Source organism: Stegodyphus dumicola, chromosome 4 (genome assembly GCF_044657685.1).
Source record: "Stegodyphus dumicola isolate Sdum_Otavi_A_Nest chromosome 4, ASM4465768v1".
Taxonomy (NCBI): Eukaryota; Metazoa; Arthropoda; class Arachnida; order Araneae; family Eresidae; genus Stegodyphus; species Stegodyphus dumicola.
The window spans coordinates 94622351-94643836 of NC_140771.1; the positions used below are offsets into that span (position 1 = coordinate 94622351).

Here is a 21486-nt window from a genome sequence, read left to right on the forward strand (position 1 = left end):
GTGAGAAACCTTTGTTACATGGTGAGCCGGAGAGAGAAGATTTTCCGTTCATATGTGCGGATAAAAAATGAAGTATTGGAAAAGCAAGTGGAAATTTTATCTAACAGTTCCTTCAAATTAACTGCTAAAGAAGTGGAAGAAGTAATGAAAGCCCGAGTTGGAGATTCTTTATATGATAAATTTTATTGTGTAGAACTCGAAGAAGATAAAAAAGAAGATATTGCTAATAAGTCCTCCACATCTGTGCAGAAAGCTCCAAATCCTTATGCTAAAAGTTATTCTAACAGCATATATACGCGGTCCAGAAGGCATACAACATCTCAGAGCATGACAGACAATTGCGATGATAGTTGTGATAATGAACATTTAGATATGCCTAAGCTTGTAAAGTGTAAATCAGAAGAAAATGTTAATACATTAGAAACTCAAACAAATAACAGTGAACAATCATTCACTCATTCACCATTTGTTATTAAAATTGCCCCCAAGCAGAATGAAAATGATATTAAACCAAACATTGAACCCATATCTGACCTTCCAATAGTTGAAGATATTAATGCTTCCCCTGACAAAGAAGCTCATGATATTTCATTTAAAAGTACTATAGAACCCCATGAAGCACAATTAAATCCTGAAAATGGTGCTAAAGTGAAAAAAATAGTTTCTAGTAATGAAGGATCAAATGATAAACATTCCCTTTGTCTTAGCGATAAAGAAAACATCAATGGACATACTCCTGTTAAATTGAAAAAAATTCGCGGCCAAGTAGAAGTGAGACATACAGAATTAAAAAGTGCAGTTCAGGAGTTTGCTAATCAGAAGTCAGAGTTATATGATGATGATAGCTCTCTTGGTGTAGCTAATGAAATTAGTAGTTCAGATGGAAAGAAAAATTTTAAGATTGATAAACGCAGTACACGTTATCAGATGAGGACTCGATATTATAGCACTGATAACATGGAAAGCCTAGAAACTCCATTTAAACCTACAGATACAACTGAAGCAGAAATTATGTCACCAAACCCAGATGATTCCACCACAAACTCTCCTTCAAACTGTAGTGATGCATTGTCTTTTTTAACTCAGGATTCTGAGAGAACTGAACAGGAGAAAGAGCCTATTGATAGTACTCCTGTTCCAATCCAGCGTAAAAGACGAGGGCGTCCGAGGAAAATATTACATCCTAATGAAACTTCTATTATGAATTTTTCAGTTATTAAAAATGAAGATGTGTTGGGTAATGAAAAGAATAGTTTATGTAGTGATATAATAGAGCTATCCAATTCAAATGAAAGTTCAGGGTTTAAAATGTCTCTTAGGCATAGTCGAGAGCACATTTCTGTAAAATCAGGTGAGCAGAAGCAGAAGAACAAAAGATCTGTTGTGGTCAAACTAGACCACTCAGATGCTGTACCACTTAAAGAAGCCAATAAAGATATTCTCAGTGAAACTGTAGGAGTTGAAAGTGAACATACTCGAAGCTCTTCTGAATGGGATAATGAAGGTACTTCTCCACCTAGGCATAATTCTGTTGAGCAGCCTGCTTCAACGCGAATAATAATTAGGTTACGGAAGGATCCTAATAGGGAATCATGGAAAAATGACTCATGTTCTTCCTCTGATGTCCCTGTTGCTTTTAGAATAGTCCGCAATGATTTGGATGTAAACTGTGAAGGTTCGATGTCTGAATTTCATTCTGTGATCAAGAACACTGACTCTCGACAGAACCAGACTTATTCAGTTAGGAATGATAGTGAAAACAAACATCGTTACTTAATGCGCGAAAGGTCTGTAACGCCCAGAAATATAAAATGCACATTTGGAAGAAGCTAGTGCTTCTGATTTCATATTTCTACTGTATATATACATACACACACACACACACACATATATATATATATTGAAATATTACATTAAAAGTCAGAAAGTCCTGTTGAAATTAGATGAAGATTTGTTGTGAAGCTGGAAATGACTGCACATTTTAATCTGTACAGTAATTTTTTTATCGTTGCTCTATAAAGAATGCAGTATTAGTTGATTAAAAGAATGCTACTGTTTTATAAAATAAATTAAAAACCATTTGTTAAATATATAAATATTGATATTCCAATTTTGAAAAAATGTTGAAATTAAAGATATTTTAACTTGGCTTCAACCTTCTTTTTTTTAAAAAAAAGAAAAAAATAGCTGTCTAGTCGAATGAAAGGAACTTATGCGAGTTCAAAGAATTTTAGTACCTGTTTTGCTGTTGTGCAAATAAAATATTTTTTTAATCTAATAATTTAAAGTGTATGTCTTAATGTTCATAAAATATTTGCTTATTTCATTTCCATAATGTTAATTTATAAATGGCTTTAAATATGTATTTGACATCAGGAATTAATTTTATTGCATAATTAACATGGCTTTATTGAAAAATAATTGTAACTACTGTAAACGTGTATTTATTTATAAGGCATTTTTTATGTATATTTTTCTCTGTTGCAGTAATGCAAACTGTGCAGCATGTTTTAGAGAATGAAAATATTTTAAGTAAATGTTTTAACCTGTTTTTAAGAGTTATGTTTTATTTATCTAAATGTTCCTTTTTCACAGGGCAAATGAATGAATTATAAATATAGCTAAGTTTTGCATGAATTTAAGGTATCATAAGTATATTCAATATTTCAGTTTTATGTTTTTTTCATATTGAATTATTTATTTATAAGGGCATAAGGAATAATTATGGAACTGTAAATCTACATAATTGTTGTGTGTTAGTCATTATAATATTTTATCATCATCATTAACATTATTAAACAAAATACTTTTATGTGATTTTCTGAAACCCGATTCAGTTACTTTTGTACAAAGAAGTATATTACCTTTAATTACAATTTTTTGAATTCTACTCTGTAATATATTCTTAGGTTTTCATTCTTAAAAACTGAAATAATAACTGATGAATACAATATGCATGCAAATGCAAAACAATACAATATGCATGCAAATACAAAATATCTGTTGCATATTTCAAAATAGTATACAGTCAAAAGTCGTTAATCCTAACTCGTCGGGACTTCGGCGATTCCGGATTATCGATTTTTCCGGATTACAGATCATCAGTTTAAATCTGGTAAGATGGCATGCAGAAATTACAAAATTAAAAATATGAAACCGTAATTTATGAAATAAAGAACAATTATGAACTAAAGGGTATCAAAATTTACAAAAAGAAAAAGCTTAATATTTATTTGTTTACTTTATTAAACATTTCTTTCAATGTAAGTTGCTTCGTTTCATGTGATAATACTTTCTCTTTAATTCTATTAAACAGACATAATTTCTTGTTTAGTTACAAAGTTCCGCTGTTCAAGTCCTATAAAAACTGTGTTGAGAATACCCACTAATTTGTCAATCGAAATGTTTTCGTTTTCAATAACCTCTGGGTCACTTTCTTCACTATGGGAAGTGAATTATAACGACAAGGAACTTGATTTAAATCATATCAAAGACAGAGTACATCGAGATGAAATACTAGACTTAGTAAGGAATTATAAGCCAAATAAAATAAAAACATCTGCTCTGAAGATAAGGATAGTGTTGACAGATCAACTTCCAATCCCTGGTGTGAAATTGATAAACAGATTTCGGATTTCAAAACATACTTTCGCTTTGTAGATACAAATTACATATTAGTAAATATATATCGGAAATTCTATTTGACATAATCGAAAGTTCAAGCTTACTTTCATGAAATTGCTCTAACAGTCTGCAAAAAATAATAAGCCGGATCCAATTCGAAGATTAAGGAACAACGCAATCTGCAACATTAACTGAATTTTTAGCTTAGCTTATCCGGTCCGTCACACATTAAACGCGCATGCGCACAAACATATTCGCAGACGTAAAGGTCTTACGTGCACTATTAAACGCCTGTGCGCATGCGTGAACGCGACGCATGCGCAGAAAGTTTGTAGCTTTGAGGTCCGGATTATGGGTGTCCGAATTAACGACTTTTGACTGTATATTGTTATTTAATTGATCTAATTCATATTTTAATCATCTAGTGAAGATGTAATAAACCATCTTATATGTCTCAATTCATTACATCATATTTTTGTGTGTTTTGTGTTTGTAAATTTATGCACTGTTACTAAATTCTATAAATGTATTTTGCATTTGATTATATATATGCATATATCTAGTTTTCAAATGGAATTTTAAGCCTAAGACTTTATACCATTGTTGTTTCTTAAATATAGTCTTGTATATAATTATTTACAGATGTTATCCTAATACGTAACATTTGTATGTAATTAAATGCAGTTAAATTTAAGTTCTGCCTAGTTCTTTTACAATAGATACTGGAATTTTAAAGCAAATTTTTCTTTATTTGGATTTAATTTCTACTAATTTATTATTATTTATTAAGATGCTAGTTTAGCTATATCATGGTGTAAGGAAATTGAAATTTTGTTATTATAATTTATTGATTTACTTATGTAAACTATATATATTAAAGAAAAAAATAGTGTCGGTTTAAAGTTAAATTTTAGTTAAATGAAATAGTAAACAGTTTTCAGGATGAATTGAGTATATGTAGTCCTCAATTAAGGCAAACATCCATTCTTGAGCAAAACTGTAAACTGAAACATTTCTGCACTGTGAAATGATTGAAATGTCCTGATATACATCCCCCCCCAAGTCCTTGATAAATAAGTAATACAGCAACATTGTATTCAAAATCCTAGATATATATATATATGTGTGTTAGAAATTTCAAATTAAAGTTATAAATTATTAAAGTTGTGCAGTATGCTGCAAATTTAATTAAATAATCAAGAGAGAATAATTGAATCAGGAAAAAGGTTAACATAATTGGAAGTATGCACAACAGAATTGAAACAGAAACAATTTAATAAAATATAATTAATATAACCTAATAAATGTTGAGTAAATCTGTATTGCATGTTTTGGTACATTTAAAATTAGAAATGTCCTAATGAAGCAAAGGTAAACAAATCTGAACCAGAATAAAGTCAGTTCTGTGATAAAACTTGGTTAAAATTATCATGTTTTCTGCATTCTTGGGGGGAGGGGAGTGCGATGAGATTTGTTATGTTTTTTCTTTCTGTCAAAATTTCATTATTCATCTTTATTTTATTATGAATGAACATCATAGAGTTGTATTTGATAAGAGACTCTTCCTGTTGTGGTTCCACTCATCAGTGAGTCTGGCCTTTGATAATGATTAAAGTGCCTGTTTCTCCTCTGACAAAGAATAAATTTGCATGAAAACAAAATTGCATATGCAGATATCAATATCCTAAAAATGAAGAAATTTAGAAACATTTCAATGAGTTTTATGAATGTTTCTTGCATTTACGAATTATTAATTTTTCATGGACAGATTTAAACTTATACATATAATTGCTAGACTAATCTCTTTATAATTTTTATTTGAAATTATGAATTGTGATTTAAGTATTAGGAACTGTATGTATAAAAATTAAAATATATTTTCTCAGTTTTGACTTGAAAATTAGCTGTAGAAACTGATGAAAATGAGACACGGTTACCACACTACATGGAAAACCTGGAAAAGTCAGATAATTTGAAAATTGACCCCCCCCCCACGCACACACACCAAAAAAAAAAAAAATTTTAAATAATTTAGTCGAAATCTGTAAAAGTCGGAATTTCATATGGCGATCCTAAGAGAATGTGCTTTTTGTGCAAACGTTTGCCACTTTCTTGGTGAATTATGTATGACATTAGCGTGATTTAGGCATTTGTCATAGAGCTAATTTTTGTAGCTCCAATCAGATTGTCTTTTGAAAGACAAAGCAAGTTTCCAGTAACCTTGAGAACCAAGAGACTCACACATGCAATGCATGTTGAACAAAAAATAAAAAAAATTAAATTAAATTTAAAAAAAAAAAAAATCTTCCTATTCTCGTATAAAATAAATTCAGTTTAATTCTGTCATATGGTAGACATGAGATTTGGCAACATCATAAGGAGCAGTACGCGGGTGATTTTGGTGTTGGCGACAATTTTCCAAATTGTGTCAAGGCCTCAGCGTATACTAGGATTGTACCACAAAATTGTTTAAACCTTATTTTTCTTTTTAATAAATGCCTTATTTGTCATTCTGCAGTAAGATAAAAAAAGTAGTAATCTGTCATCTTGGCTAACCAATTACTATGTTCACTAAAATATCATTGTAATTCAATTTTTAATCTTTAAGTAATTAACTTTATTTTAATGTTATTCATATTATTTAATGTTACTTCTTCCTTCCAGATTTATTTATTATTAGTTAATAATACTTTCAAATTTCAGGCAGTTTTCTCTGGCATACTCCTGAAACTAATTATAGCAGTATGATAATACAGTCAAAAGTCGTTAATCCGGACTCGTCGGGACTTCGGCGATTCCGGATTATAGATCATCAGTTTAAATCTCGTAAGATGGCATGCAGAAATTCTAAAATTAAAAATATGAAACCGTAATTTATGAAATAAAGAACAATTATGATCTAAAGGATATCAAAATTTACAAAAAGAAAAAAAGCTTAATATTTATTTGTTTACTTTATTAAACATTTCTCTCAATGTAAGTTGTTTAAGTTGCTTCATTTTATGTGATAATACTTTCTCTTTAATTCTATAAACAGACATTATTTCTTGTTGAGTTACGAAGTTCCGCTGTTCAAGTCCCGTAATTGCTGTGCCGAGAATACCGACTAACTTGTCAATCGAAATTTTTTCGTTTTCACTAACCTCTCTGTCATCTTCTTCATGTCTTTATCCATTTTTTGCAGCAATTGCACTTTTTGTTTGATGGACATCAAAACATACTTTCGTTTTGTAGATCGTTTGGGAGCTCCAGCATTGAAAATTCTATTTGATATAATCGAAAGTTCAAGTTTACTTTTATAGTATTGCTCTTACAGTCTGCAAAAGATAATAAGCCGGATCCAATTCGAAAATTAAGGAACAACACAATCATCAACATTAACTGAAATAGATAATTAGCTTATTCCGTCCGTTATACATAAAACGCGCACCCGAAAACGTATTCTGCACTTGCGCAGACGTAAAAGGTCTAAAGGCCCGTCCACACGAGTACGCTCGAAACGTAGCTGACGAACGTGCTTTTACATTACCAGCGTAAAAGCGTCCAAACGAGTACGCTTGCGAAGAGTGCGTTTAACCAATAGAATTATTTTGCGCAAAAATCACGTGACGCTGTAATATAGCGTCAACAGAGCTGTATCTTATTACTTCGCGTCTTTCTGTATGTTTGCGGCAAGTTGTCCAAATCAGATGATTTTTTTTAATAGCTGAAATTTTACTATTAAGTGCAATTATTAAGCAGAGGCAAAACCGCAAAAAATGGTAAGAATGGGTCCGAAAGATTTATTTATGTTCAAAGAGATTTTAGATGTTTTTTTTTACTGCCTCGTTTACGAAAGGAATATCTGGAATTATTAAATTCCTACTATTATCTCACACTCTCCCTATATCTTGTTCAAATTTTCAGTACATAAAATGCTTTTTATTCATCAAGTTCAAATACAATTTTTTAAACTTGTAGTGAATGACACTTGATGTTAATACAGCTTTTTCACATATTAAAATTTTTTAAATTTTTAATTTTAAAAAATTCTGTTTGTATTTTTATTTATTTATTTATTTATTTGTATTTTTTAAATTTTTCTTTGTGGACCTAAGTAGGAATTGACTTTTTTTTTTTTTTTTTTAATATTACTTGTTTTTTAATTACTTCAGGATGAGTATCTACCAGTTTGACAGACTTGCAGATTCTATATTGTATGAAAATTAGGATTTATAAAATTGGTTTGGAATACAGTATATAAAGAGAATTAAATTACTTAATTCTCTTTATATACACCATCCACCATATAATAAAACCAACTTCCTATTTTTTTAACTCTCCCTCCCTTGGCCTTTTGTTTTTCTTTTTATTTATTTTTCAATTTAGAATGAGGTTCAAACTTTGTACAGTTTATGAGAAATTATGTGCATGATAAAATATGCAAAAGTAAAAATAAAGAGAATTTATAGATGATATAAAGAGATGCAGATATATTATTATATAAGGATTTCTATTTGCAATGCACATTTTTAAACTAAATTTTAAAAAAATAATAATAATGAATAAAATAAGAAATGAAAACAATAATAATAGGTAAAATAAGAATATAATGATTCATGATTAAATATGAGAAAAACTACTGAATTTATGTATTAGCTACGGGTGAGATTCGAACTCGCAACCTTTCGCTCCACAAAGCAGCGCGCTGACCACTCAGCTATCTGTGATAGCAGTATTCGTGGACAATAATGTAAGAAGTAAAAGTCGCTGCAAAGGTAATTTAATTAAATTTCAATAAATGATTGCTGTATGACACAAGTTGTAACTTTTCTCCAGAATTTCGTGATTGTATTTTATTGAATACTCTTTCACAGTCAACTGCTTTATTTTAGAAGATGTTATATTGCTGAAGTTAGTTTTGGGTGTATTTAATATTGGGATATTTATAGAGCTTTTTATTACACATGATATAGCCAATATTTATAATAATTAAGGATAATTTTGTAAGGCAGAAATTTTGATTTCGTAGAAACTGTAATTTTTTTAGGTTCCTATTACTTACGGTGTTATAAATAGGTGAAGCATATATTGGTCGGATCATTGCTTTATAAATATACAGTTTTTCCCTTTAATGAGAATTTTAAATTTATACCAATATATATGGTTTGAGAAATCTGAAGATGGAGTGATTATTTTATTGCTGTATACACTTATGATATTTCTAAGCAAAAACTCATCTCTGTGTGGTTCTGACGCCATATTGAAACGGGTAAGCAAGAAGGTTTTCTGATTATGACACGTGATAAGAACTCGGTCGGCTATTGGACGAACGCGCGCGTCGCGGGCGAAAAAGCTGAACAGGAGCGTGCTCAGTTTTACGTCTTCTGCGTCATGCGAATTTACGCCGGCGTCAAAAAAGTTGCGTCAACTACGTCGGGAGCGTCCTCGTGTGGACGGGCCTTTACGCGCACACGTAAACGCCTGTGCGCGCGTGTCAACGCGGCGCATGCGCAGAAAGTTTTCAGCTTTTAGGTCCGGATTATAGATCATTCTGGATTATGGGTGTCCGAATTAACGACTTTTGACTGTATACCATCACAAAATTTAATGCAAATATTTTTTGCGTATGTATACTACTAAATAAATATAGAATACCTGAATTTATTTAAAAATATCAAATAGATTTCTTTCGTTTAGCTTCAAAATGTCTGCAAAAAAATTTTTTTTTATCCAGATTGGGCAGATTCTGATCTCTATCTTGATTGGGGAAAACAACTATTATAGTTATAATAGTAATGCTTTGGGGATTATCTTATGTCATAAGTTTTTGCATTTTCAAGTGGCACCATAATTAATTTACCTCTCAGCACGGCCAACACCCACTATGCGGATAGAGTGAAATTTTCTTAAAATACAGCTGGGAAAACCTGGAAAAATCAAGGAATTTTCTTCTTCTGTTTGACTGGCAACCCTGTTGAGAAGTACTTGTGCTTTATTAAATGTGAAAATATTCTCATTTTATTAAAAGATTTTTTTATAATTATCTGTCATATAGATATGGGATATCAATATATTATTTTTTGAAAATATATATCTCAAAAGTAAATTAATACATAAAGTTAATCTGAATATACAGCAGGTAAAATCTGAATGAAATTTTACCTGCTGTGTTGAAAAGCAGTACATGTTGATTTCAAGGAAACATGCCAGTGATCCTGAATGTCAATTTTGAAATGTGAAACTATGCTTCTTTTGGGTAATTTATCAGCTTAATTGACTACTGCAAACTGAACTTTTCATCAAAAATGTATAAAATATATAATTATTTCAGCACAATTAAAAAATAATATTGCTGGTAATGCAGCTGTAGTAAACTGTTGCATATTAACATTATATAAGGTGTGTGTACAGAATGTTAAATGATAGTAATTGAAATTAACTAAACATATTAAACCTCCTGAACAGACTCTGAACCAACAATTCATCAATGAAATCAATAATATAAAGCATGTTACCAATTATAGCAAGTGAAAAACTTAGATAATACTTAACTCCCAACGGTCCCAATTTTCTATAACAATTCCCAGTAGATCATGAAATATCATGGTATTTTATTCTTAACCTTCACAGAGAAAAACTTTTAAGAAAAGTGATTTCCAACAATAAATTAAATTTATTGAATTAAAGAAAATCAAGTCGCTCATATCTCCCCACCCCTAATTATTAATGTTAAAAGTATACCAATAGAAAGTAATAGTAATTTATAATGAGTAACTATAAAAGAGCTCAGTAGGAAAAATAAGTATGCAGTTCAATGGATAAAAATATTTTATAGCTGCAATAAAATTACAATGAAAATAGTAAAGTTTTTTTTTTTTTTTTTTTTTTTTTTTTTTTTACAGTCATTAGCAGTGGCCATTTCATTATGGAAGCACCTAGTAGGTGGCTACCATTGTTTCTTACGAAGGAGCGGGCAGTTACAACCATGCCTTCTCCAGGCTGATTGTAACTAATTAATTATCCAAACCCATCGCTATGGTAAACAGGGTCATTTACCAGTGGCATCTGGGTGGCAATAATACTAAAGTAGATATGCATAAATAATGAGTACAATAATTAATGAATACACAACAACAACCTAACTCCAGCATTTTTTGCTTTTAAGGTGATTTATACTATTTATGTCCCATAAAATTATGAATGATTCAAAAACTTCTGAAAATTGAATGCCTTTGACAACTGCTTTTGTTGTCTATGCTTGTAGCCATTAAATTTATTTTACAGGTTTTTCATTACTCTTGAAAAGTATTTCTTCCTAGTGTTATCAAATTTGGGCATAATAATATATATTGATGCATACCTAAAACTGCGGGCTGGGTCAAATTGACCCTAATTAATAAAAACCCATGTTGTAATGCTAAAAGTACGCTGTAATTATGTGGCAATGACATTTATTCATTTTTAACATTAAATTGTTCTAATAAGTGATAAAAAATTATAAGATATTACAGTATGGAATATTGTATATAGTTAGTAAAATATACAGACAACTTTAATAGAAATATTTAGTTTTTTACACAGTTCATGCACATTTTGGGCAACTTCTTTTTATATATTTTGTACACTTTTCACATATCAGTATTTTACAGTCAGAACAAGTATCTACAGTTTTGTTTCTACACTTGAAAGCTTGGCAATAAACCCTTTTTCGCATCTGCGCAGATTCTTCAGTAGTATCCGCTTTTATCTGTGTATCTGACTTGTACTTTCTTTTGTGAATATATGCACTACTTAATTCTTCAATGAGTTTTTGAAGATATTCTCTTCTCATAAGTTTTTTTTCCAGTAACTTCTTTGTATGAAATCCATCAATTAATTCCTGCAAGATCAAGAATATTGTAAAATACATGAACTGGCCACCTTCTTGATCCTAAATTCACAGAATATTTCCAAGCTATTTGGTTGACACCAAATTTTGTTGAGTTATAAAATGATATTGTGTCTGGAAGTTATTTGTGTGATTATTGTTGATATCAACTGTGAGATGAAGGGAGCTCAATAATAAGACATTTTTTATGTTTTTTTCCTGATAAACTGTCAAAGTTACATCCTCATGCTCCAGTAACAATATATCGTATAACGGCATAAATTCAGATACTTCTTTCCGATTTTGTTTCATAGTTCCAGTTAAACTAGTGTTCTTCATTTTTAACATTTGGGACAGATTTAGTGTAGTGAAAAAATTATCTGTAATGATAGTTCTTCCTTTACTTTCAAAAGGTTCTATCAAACACAAAACAAAGTATTCGGAGAGAGATATGTTTTCAGGATGCTCATCTTTACCTAAATATGGAAAACCATTGAGCTCATATTTATTATAAACATCAGTGGCAAGCCAGAAGATACCAAATTTATCTGGTTTACTTGCTATATATTGCGTGAAAGACATCTGGCTTTAGACGGAAACAGCTGTTCATCAATAGTTATATATATGGTCCTCGTTTATAGCAAGTTATCGAACTTTCAATAAATTTCTTCCAAACTTCAGAAATGAAACAGAATTTATCTGTTTTTAGGCATTCAGATCGTGTAGATTTTTTTGTCGAATTGCAGAAATTTCATAAGTTCTCTGAATCTATCTCTCGCCATAGTATCGCGGAAAAAAGGTGGGCACCAAACAACAGACCACAGACTATCAAGCTCTACATTATTTGCACCATATATACCTCGAGCATACAAAATTGATATAAAAGCATCTAGTTTGTCTAAAGTTGTTGGCGATTCATTTTTTTCTCAGTTGCCGGTGAGCTTCTTCCTTTGTACAATTTTTTATATGAAAAAACATAGGCTCATTTAGAAAGTAGCCTCCATGAACTAATTGCATAGCCATTTTCAATATTTCACTTAACTGGTTGGGCCACATTTTCTTTTCTTCCACACATACAATTTCCAGAGGGGATGCTTTCCCAACACGTTCCATCATTTGTAACAAAAGTTCCAGAGTTCATTTCATCTGGATTTGAATCTGATAACTTTTTATGTTTATTTACACATTGTTTTTTCCTCCCAGAAGTGGTTTTTCTGCTAGTACATTGTACAGGAAAAGTAGATATGGTATCTTCATCCAAGGAAATATTTTCTTCATCTGGAGGCACATATTCATCATCGCTGAAAACAATTTCTTCATCATTATCGTTTTCGGATCCATTTTCCGATAATTGTCGCATATATTGTCGAGGGCCTCACTAACTGTTAATTTGCTCATATTTCTTCCAGCCATTTTCACCTAAGATCAATTTATTGTCGCATGTAAACAAGGTGGCAAAAATCGAACAGGCAGGTACACTCAAACTATCTTCAAGGCAATGCGAACAACTACCATCTTTTTCCGAAAATAAGACACTGTCTTACTTTCTTTTTTGGTCCAAAATACACGCTAGGGCTTATTTTCGGGGGAGGGCAAAAATAAAAGTATATTTATATATTTTTATTTAATATTTATTTTACACAGAATACAGAAATTTAAATTTATTCAATTACAGTCATGTCATCTTCTTCTGGAACATCGTCATAAATAAAATTCTGAATTATATTCTGATTTTCTTCCAAATCCATTTCCTGTTGAATCATTGGTCCGAATCTCTCATGTCTTGCGAGATAGCTATCGTTAAATTAATACTTCTTGTCTAAGTAGCCTGTTCGCAGTGCATTGGAAACATCACTATCAGTTATTTTGTCCCATGAATTTTTTACCCATCAATCACCCCTTTTGATTTTCGACTAATTCTGTGGGGGTTGGAAAAAGGTCGCTGCGTCGTAAGTGTCTCGGGGGTTATGGTTCAGCCCAAATTTCACCCCGACGAGAGTCTGCCGACGCTAGCGAGTGACGATGCCTTTCATATGAATGTATCTCTCTCGGGGCAAACGGTGAACTGGTTAAGATAAATTCCAAGAATTAATTTGAAACGAACTGTAGAGGTAAACAATTAATTTCTCGGAATATTTTGTTTCAAACATTTCTCTGAAATACGAGTATTAGGAAAGCTAAACATATTATTACTTATACTTAATAAATCAACAGCATTTTTTAATGAATCCTTTTTGTCACATTATTTTAACTAGGGATTATTTTCGAGGAATGTCTTATTTTACAAAAAGTTCCGAAAATCACAATAGGGCTTATTTTCAGAAAAAGACGGTAGTTGTGCAATCATAAAGATGTGCACACATAGACTGCTGCATTGGCTATGGTAGTATTGCACCACATTCCATTCAGTAAGCCAAAACAAAAAACATCGGAGAGAAAACATTCCTTGAATATGCTAACCAGAGGCACTTTCCCATTCAGAATGATAATGGGAGGGGGCTCTGCAACACTGGCTACTACTGCTACAAAATTATCGGCTGCTCTTTTGCTATCAGTAACAATCTACTGATTTTGAAGTATTGTTCTGCTTACATCTGGGAAATGGAAAGAAGACTGAAAAAGCTTTTCCCAATCCAGGAAACGTTGAACTGCAAATTTAGTACTTGTGATTATAATGGGGTCAAAATGACCCGTTCTGTAGTTTTAGGTATAAGTATTAAAAACAAAAAAATTATAAGTTTTAACTTATCATATTTTCATAGATTATTATCGGTATAAAAATAGGAAAAGTCAAGAATTTTTTTTCAATTCTGTTAATAACGTTTTAAGAAAATCAGAAACAAAATTGCTTTGGGGTCAAAATGGCCCCATCTGCGGTTCTAGTGTTAATAATAAAATATTAAGAATGCTAATGAAAAATTTGTAGAAATGTTCTGGTAATTCCAAAAAAGTGGATTTTATGTAACTGGAGGTATCATACTGGCTGAATTTCTTGTATATATTGAATTTAACAAACATTTTATTCTGTGAGAAGATTTATAAAATAATTCCTGAATGCTTTTGCATTCTTTTAAGCTTTCAAATATTAATTTATGCTTTTTAAAGCCAATGCAAATGTTGAAATGATTTTGTTGATTTTAAAAAGAAGTTTTGTTTGAAGGAACTTTTATTCATTTTTATTTTCTGTGTTTTTAACCTTCTCAGCAGTTCAAGAATTTAGATATGTCATGAAAACCTTTATTTAAACAGCATTTGCTAAATTTGTGTAATTACTTATTTTAGGCTCTATTTTCAGGAATTTACATTGATTAAGATGATTTTTATATTATTAAAGAAAGTATTGCCAATTAACAAAAAATCTGATGATTGAATAAAGCCATAAGCTATTATATGCCAAGTGGTAAAAAAATCTGATGACTCAATAAAGCCGGTCATGGCGTTCAGAGGGTTAAAGGAAGATTTTATTTTTAGTTGCTCATTATATATGTACTTAATCACAATAAAATTTTGTCATATATATGTCTGTGTGTTTACATATGTTTCTGAATTTATTGCTGTAAAAAAAGGCAGATTTAGTAAGGGTTCAGCTTACTATTTGAATTTACTGTTTGTTATGGAATCATAAACTTAAGAATATAAATTTTTAATGGACATAGTAATGTAAGCGCATTTTCCCTCTTTGTTATAAAATTGCAAAAGGTAAAAAAAATTCAGTTTAAATTACTTTTCTGCATTAGCAAGCCACCTGGCTTGGTAAAATGACTTCTAAATTTTAATTACAATGCCCGGTTTTGATATTCAATCCTTGTCGTTTGCAGTTCATGCCGTCAGACTTATGAGTTTTGAAATTAATAAGAGAAATACATACCATTTCTCTATCGTGTGTTTTCACGTTTAGTTAATTCTGTGATATAACAGGGAAAGTACTTGTACCATTAATATATAGTCTCAACTGGGGGAAGGGAAGAATGCTGTCTTTTATTTAACTCTTTAAGTATTTAATTTAATTTATGAAGATAAAAAGAAAATACTTCAATTAAGTTTTCTCACCACTTTCTATACTTTTTGTTGTTTAATTTATAAAACACATTAAAAATAATCTAAATAAATGTATTTTTCAAGTTTCAGAAAGGAAGGGAGGACGATCTGTTAGTGAAGGGGGTGCATGAGGCGAAGCAGATTAAGAATTACTGTTTAGATAATAAGTATTTCTATAATTTAAAATTGGGTGTAATTCAACTTTATATTGGTATTAATTTTGGACAAGTGACTGTGTGCATTTCAGAAGCATCTGGTATGAATTTTTCTTATTCAAGGAGCAAAAACAATCCACTATAGATTCTGTTTTCCTGTAAGATTATGTAAGAATTTCTTGAAAAACTTTGAGCATTTCTTTAAAATGATATCCATTTTAGATTGATTTTATGACTCTAAAGTTGGCATGCTTAAAGTATTGTAATTATCACATTTATTCTCCAATTATTTATGCAGTATATAAAATTTAGTAAAATTTTTCATTATATTGTGTTTCATGTAAAATACATATAATGCTGCATTTGCTGAGGTTTATATTAGTTTTCAAAGCCAGCAATAACTTACAGCCTGTGCCATTTTCTCTTCTGAAAAACTGAAAAATCATGAAATTTAATTTTTGAATTTCTGTAACAGTAATCAAGTGCTGCTGAAAATGATTATTCGGAAAACCTATTTAGCTACAGTATAATTTTATTCAGATAGATGTTTGTAGTTATTTTAGATTTCATGAGTCTGTACAGCTAAATTTTTGTAATTTTTAAAATTGTAATATGGAAAGGCACTGAAGTTTATCTGGGTAATTTTTACTTAATTTGTAGAGTACTAAGGGCCTCTTATTTTTGTTGTTATTTATTATAGAAAAAGTGTCGTCACTTTGCATCTGTTAATTTGCATTTGTTTGTTAGTGCTTGCCTTACACAAGCTTATTAACTGGTTTATCCTACCAGACTTTTTTATGTGGTTGAATTAATTTCATTCATATTGTTAAAAATTTAAAAAGCAAAACAACTGTTATGTGCAATCTACTCTTAAATTGAGTGGTGGCTAAAATGTAACATAACTACAAAAACATACCTGCTATGATTTTAGTCTTTTGTATTGAAAGCAAGAATTGTAACACTTTGTTGAACACTGAAAAGAAATCTTTCCGTTCACATAAATTGTTTGTTAACTCATAAATTTAGGCAAAGTAGCAGCCTTGTATTAGCACAGATTTTAGTCAAGACTATCATCTATTTCAGATTTGGAGGACAAACAGGTATAGGTCTCTCTTCACCAAGAGCAAAGAAATTTGTAATGAAGGGACAGCTACAGTTATATTTGTACCCAAAAGGATTAAAGCAAATGAGAAGATAGCAGCATCTGTTGACAGAAATAGTTACATTTCAAATTTCAGTTTCAGAGACATTTTCCGTCACACACCCTTAAGTGGGAGATACTGCATTAAAATTCTGGATCATTTGATCTTTGTCAAGTTATTTGTTATTATTAAATTACCCTTATGTTCTCATTTAATGAATTTTCAATTGTTAATTTATCTAATCATTTAATTAATCATATATATCCTAGTATTCGAGATATGAAGATTTCATAGTCATATAGCCATCTCTGAGTATTTTTCTAGATGTGGACAGAATGCTTTTTTTTACATAAATGCGTTACATAATGCTTACATAAATGCTTTTTTTTCATAAAGCATTTATGTAATGTGTATGTTTCAAAATGCATTTTAATACTTTATTCTTCAGCAACCCACTGTAAAAGTTGGATTATTTTCTTTAAATTAAAGCTGTATTTATGCATATGCTATTTGTAAAATGTGTGGGACAAATTTGAAATTTTGTGTAAAAAAACTACCAAAATATACGAAATTATATTTATCATATTATTTAATTGATAATTAATCCATACTACCTAATTTGTCAAATGTAATAAAAAATTTAATTTGTGCATGTAATTGCTTTAGTTGCAGCAGTTTTGTTTAACAAAAGCCCCATTACAATTATTACTTTTTATGGGATATTTTACCATGTTATTTATTTTAATAATCTAAGTGTTCAGATAATTTAAAATTGTAATTATGAAAAACTTCTTTCTAAATAGAAAAAATAAGAAAGCAAAATACTTTACTCAGAGCAAGATAAATAATCTGGAGAGAAATCCCATAACCAGATAAAGTGACCATACTAGTCCAAGACTGAAGTAATTTTCAAATTTTTGTCTTTTGATATTATAGTATATTATAACATAAAAATAATCTGTTAAAATTTCACTTATTATTTAATAAAGCATAAATGTTCATCTTCCAATCACAATACTGAAGTATTGATTTTGAGGTGCTTTCTTGTATACATAAATGTACAATTTAATGAATAAAGTATCTAATAACTAAGGGGTAGAAAGATTTTTAAAGGGAAATTCACTTGTATTTTGCCATTCCGTCAAGCAAACATTGTTCGTAAATTGTTCGTTTTTTTTTCTGTTTTAGTAGTGTATTCTTAAAGAAATGAATTAATGAGAAGACATTGCAATAAATATTTTCTTATATTGCTTGCTTTAATTTTTAAAAAATATAGTTTCTTATATTGCTTGCATTAATTTTTAAAACTGATACCAAAAGCAGAGTAGATCATGATTTCAATGAAGAGCTCTCCCAATATATTTTACTCTGGTAAATCTCAAAATTGCACCAGATAAATATTTTTAATTGCTTTTATATTAATATTTAATTTATATTTTAATTTTTTATCTCTACTGCCACTTATTTAAGGCATTTAGTCACCTAGCCTGTTTTTAGCATAGAACAGCTGTAATGCAAGAAGTTTATTTTATTGTTGAGTGTAAATAGATTTCATTTGTATTTAAATAAATTTTTTGTTATTATATCTTAAGAAGTTTTACCAAAATTTTTGGACTATTATGCTACTATGCTCAAACTATCTATGAGATTTGGCTAGGAGTACTACTATGCAAATCTAAAAACTATAATTTATCTTCCACTATGCAAATTTAAAATGCGTTGGCTAGGATTACCAGTATGCAAATCTAAAACCTTTAAGATTTATTGATAGTTATTTAATATATTTAATTTGTATAAACATATACTCCATTTTTTAATGAATGTGAAGTTATCTCTGCTCTGGTATATTATGCATAACTTGTGGAGAATTATTGATTTTATTTAATCCTTAAATTGACCCATCTTCTGTATTTCTCTTTTGGAGAAATTATTTACTTTAATGATTTTCTTGCGAACCATTTCTTCTTTTGTTGAAATATATTCATGAGGATAAGAAATTAACTATCAAAAACAGTAACCTTTTTTTTAGAAACCTATTTGAGAGTCCCAGTTTTGAGTATGGTGTGTTGTGACCAAAAAATTACAGTAATCATGCCATTTGATATATTTCTCAAATGAAAACTGTAGACCTATAACCTTTAAAAAAATAATTTTGTGACACAAACTTTGTTTTTACATATTTTAAAATATAAAAATACTAAACAGTTTGGGCTTAGCCTTGGGAAACTGAATGATTGTATAATTTGCAACATTTTAAGCTTTCTGTATCTGATACATTCAGAGTTTGTCTGTGTATATGAAGTAACAAGAAATTTTTAATTTTTAACTAGTGCGTTCATTATTTTTTATTTATTTATTTATTTTTTTAATTTTTGAACATGAAAAAAAAAATAAATAAATAAATAAATAAAAAACTGAACTGACATTTTTGAACCAAATTATGAAATACTATTTGTAATTTGTTTTTATTGAATAATTTTGAGTATAGTGACAGATCATCAGACTGTTGTCATTTTTTGATGTTCTAGCTCAATGAAACATATTTGTGTGCTGCATTAAGTAGGGGGGCATAGGATTATTTGATAATGACAAAGCACTCGAGGACTATTTGTCTAAGGGGAGGAATGCCTTTGTGGAGGTTTTTTTTGTGGGAAACAGACTCGTATACACAACACACATAAAGAAAACCACAAAAACTTAACACTCAGCCAGCCCATTCACCAGAATTTGAACCCTGGGCCAAACTACTAGTGTTCAATGACCTTACTGCTCAGCCACTGGTGAGCGCATTAATTAATAAAAACTTTTCATTGCTTCATGAATGTTATATTTAATGTGTGTAAAATGTCCCCCCTTTTTTCATTGGGTGATTTTGAGATTTTACAGAAAAGCAGGTTTTTTTCCCTCTGCCAGTAATCCCTCCCTGTTTTGTGCTGGGAAGTTATTTAAGGTGATTTAATTCCTTTTCTTTTTACAGAAGCATATATTTCTAGTATTTGGTTAAAAGTATTACTTACGTTATTCCTGCATGAGACACTGGTTAGGTTATTCCAAATCGTGGCAAAGCAAATAAGGGCTGTCTGTTTGAGGAGAGAGATGCCTTTGTGAAGGATTTTCTGAAGTAAACAGGCTTTTATTTGTGTTATACTTAGAGAAAAATCATGAAACCATTCATGTAGCCAACTCATTTCTCTGCAATTGAATTTACATGAAATTCTCTGTATTCAGCAGCCTTAACCACTAAGCAACTGTTAGGGCTCACATATGACACTGGTTATTCTGTGTTGTATCTTTAACCACTGAGCACTTCTAACATCTCTTAAATAGAATCAAAAGAAAAAGGGGTGAAAGACGAGAGAGAGAGAGAGATTTTCTGAGATGTATCTGGATACTGCTGATGGTTTACTCCCAAAAGGCAAGTCTGCTAGATTTTATTAAAAGTATGTAGACAAAGGAAGAGGGCAGTTTTCAGTCAGTCTAAAATTTAATTTTTAGTGAAGAATTAACATTATAGTTCTTTTAGGTAGCTAGCCTTCATTTGTTTTTCTGTATTTAAATAAGCTATTTAAAGGAATCAAATCCAAATATGCCATATTGGATATATTTGGTTTGAATCTATTGCCCAATGATGTGCTGTTGGCTAAGTCAGGCATATTTAATATAGCTTTATTTTCTATAGTAGATTAGGAAAATTTTTAATTAAATTAATGTATGGTCCAAAAATTGTATGTTGCGTGCAGTTTTCATTAGTTTAACAACTATGTCTGTCAGAGTTTCTTTTGTTTCATCTGCTTTTGAATTCATGTTTAACTCCCTACTTTATCTTTATACTTTTTTCCACCATATTGTTCAATTTAAGCAATTAATTGTCGGTACTTTTGAATGAATTTTTCTTTGGATATTCAAATTTACTCATATATGTATTTTGTTTGATCTGGGAAGCATTGATTCTTAATATATACAGTATATCATTGAAAAGAATTGGTAAAGTTTTAATTCTTATTGCATTTTTAATTAATATAATTACTGATTGGGGATTGTCAGTTTAGTGTATATTTAATATGTGAATATAAATTTGGAATTAATATGTATTAAATTTTGCCTGTAATTATAAATATAAAATTATTTTTAAAATATTGACATTGTAATATCATGATTCCATCATATATTTAATAGCAGTTCTGTAATTATAATAATAATAATTATTATTGGTTTTATATAAGAGTATTTTAGATCAAGGTTAACACAAATTTTTATACCATTACTAATTCCTGTGTTCTTATTTTCTTTATTGGAAGGTGTGTGAATTCTGTATCAAATTAAAAACAAAAATTTAGTTTATTTTTATCATTTCTTAGCTTTTTTCCATATCATTATGTTGCTACCCAAATCTAGCATACAAGTTGTCCTTAATCGCAGGTGTTTTTTTTTTTTTTTTTTTTTTTTTTTAATATTAAAGCTGAGGTTTATATTTGACAAAATTTATGTAATAAGAAGTAATCTGAATCAAAAATGAAGTAACTGAATTAAATGTGGTGAGATTAATAATTTAAAAACAAATTATTGCTTATTGTATAATCACTGTGCCTGGTTTGTAATTATTTACAGTATTTGGTGATAATTTTAACAAGTGATAATAAAGTTCTTTCTTCGATCTCCCTGCGCATGCCTTTCTTTT

General features: G+C 29.9%; 1 protein-coding gene across 1 annotated transcript in view; it reads left to right on the forward strand.

Annotated features, from left to right (window-relative positions):
* Positions 1–21486, forward strand: part of LOC118201770 (uncharacterized) — a 136477-nt gene that overhangs the window by 107185 nt on the left and 7806 nt on the right. Inside the window, exon 17 of the mRNA XM_085815233.1 lies at positions 1–21486. This exon is cut by the window's right edge and continues 7806 nt beyond it. Within this exon, the coding sequence (XP_085671359.1) occupies positions 1–1833 (1833 nt within the window). The 3' untranslated portion in view covers positions 1834–21486.